A 1,975-nucleotide genomic window follows, 5' to 3' on the forward strand; every position below is an offset into this window, starting at 1 on the left:
TAGTATGGTAGTCGCATCTAAATGTGCAAATGTTATGGTCAAAGCTGGATCGGTCAAATCGTCCGCGGGTACATAAACTGTTTGAATAGAAGTTATGACCCCTTTTTGGTAGAGGTAATACTCAAGAATTAATTAGTAACAAATATTAACAAATATTTGTTTTATGTATCATCAAAACAAGGGCATGTAGACTTTGAATCAACATCTATCCTTTCTTCGAGGAACCCGAGGAAGCAATCAAGGTGGCCCCAAAGGAGTCAGTCCCCAAGGCGCCAACTCTTAAAAGTTTTATGAAACTAGCCCCTTACGGAAATTCTTTAAATTAGGGAGCTTGAAATGAAAGTCAAATGCAAAACAAAACTGAAAAAAAAAAATTGAGAGACTTTTATGATTAAATGCAACTTTATTAAGAAGAATCAGTAACTGGTATTTCCTCTAAAAGAAATGAACATAAATACAATTTTGGAAAGTCAAGGCTTCCATAATCTATATGCTAAGTTAATTAAAACCCCAATAAAGATTACATCTTTACTAAAAAAAATTCAGGCCCTTTTGAGTTGAGCATTATGAAGCAAGAAAGGCATTAGCTAACTTGAGACCAAGATGAACATGAGAAGTAGTTGTAAGGTGGAGCTTATCAGCTTTAAGGTTTAATCCCTTGGCATCAACACACTTAACATTTTGTAAGTTGAGTTGAAGCTGAGCCTTTCTCACCTCTTCTATGTATTGTCCTTCTCCAGATGCAAGTGCCACCTGTACCACAAATACACAACAATATAATTTTCATACAAATATTATATATTTTTAAAAAATGTCATTTATCCTCAATATTTAAATAATTTTGTATATATTTTCTTGTGAATCTACTGACATAATCGATAACATAAATCACAAGGAAATAAATAAATATAGAGATCAAACCTGTATAACGAGAAGATTAGGGATATTTAGATCAGAGCGAATGTCCATTATGAACTTCTTCATGTTCCCCCCATAGGCCACAGCATCACTTGTTCTCAGAGTATCGCTCTCTCCCTGAAACCACAAAACGGCGCGTATCGTTCCCCCTTCCTTCAACGACTCTTGGGCCCTTCTCAGCAGACTAGAGTACAGCGGAGTTCCTCTTATCCACTGGCTAATTCTGGTCCCACCGATAGCACAAGGGACCAGTCCCACCACGACGCTGCCCCCCCTGGCTCGAACAACCTCGTTGGCAAAGGCCATCCCGGGTCCAACCCCACAAACATTTCCGGTGTCAATGTCCGCGTGGAGTGGCTCATGGGCGCTCTCCCATTCTAGCTTAGCGCTGAGCCGAAGTATCTGTCTATTGGGGCTGCATTTCGGCGGGACATAATGGTCCCGTACCCCGTGTGAAACGCCACCTCGGCCGGCCATGTTGCTCTGTCCTGCTAATACGAAAATGTCCATCGGAATAGAGGTCCCTATGGCTACATTAGAAATCGACACAAGAGAGAATAACCAGAAAAACAATGGTGCAGCCATGGTTGATTAAACTGGCAAAAAACGATGTTGGGTTTTTGCCAAAACGAAAAAGGTGGCTTCTTTCTGTCTAGTATGACGTTTGTTCTATCTGTGATGCATTTCTTTCAGTCATTTCACCCCCTTATGATTTTGGTTCTATATATATACAGTCTGAATCAAAGTGAATCATGCAAATGCCCACTGCAATGACATTGATAGTGATTTTGTGATGGTATCTAACTACCGTATTTATATGGACAGAACCAAGCTTGTGCTCAGTGAGCCATTTTATTCTGATTTTAAGTCTTATCTACATCATAAAAAAATAATAAATAAATAAAATTATGTCCTTATACACACTCCTAAATCCTAATTGAAATTTGCGATTCTGAATTTGTTTATATTTCTATAAAATATTATAAAAATAAAATGCACGCACCATTAAATTTTTGAGGTACTACACCTTCCTAAATATGTTTTATGAAAATTTATA

The 1,975-nt window shown here is 38.0% G+C and overlaps 1 protein-coding gene across 1 annotated transcript; it reads right to left on the reverse strand.

The window, feature by feature from the left end:
* Positions 1–443: 443 nt before the first annotated feature.
* Positions 444–1,692, reverse strand: LOC133804257 (probable carbohydrate esterase At4g34215). The gene is made up of 2 exons (XM_062242403.1): positions 922–1,692; positions 444–753 (listed from the first exon to the last, which is right to left on the reverse strand). Exons 1-2 carry the CDS (start codon positions 1,501–1,503, stop codon positions 565–567), a joined length of 771 nt encoding a protein of 256 aa, XP_062098387.1. The 5' UTR covers positions 1,504–1,692; the 3' UTR covers positions 444–564.
* Between the last annotated feature and the right edge of the window lie 283 nt (positions 1,693–1,975).

The sequence above is a fragment of the Humulus lupulus genome, chromosome X (genome assembly GCF_963169125.1).
Source record: "Humulus lupulus chromosome X, drHumLupu1.1, whole genome shotgun sequence".
Lineage (NCBI taxonomy): Eukaryota > Viridiplantae > Streptophyta > Magnoliopsida > Rosales > Cannabaceae > Humulus > Humulus lupulus.

What these genes read in the sequence shown, in the direction of transcription:
- LOC133804257 (XM_062242403.1), bottom strand. Translation starts at nt 1,503, where the DNA reads ATGGCTGCACCATTGTTTTTCTGGTTATTCTCTCTTGTGTCGATTTCT. An exon ending in CTAATCTTCTCGTTATACAG is followed by an intron (nt 754 to 921) that starts GTTTGATCTCTA and finishes TTTGTGGTACAG; the next exon opens with GTGGCACTTGCATCTGGAGA.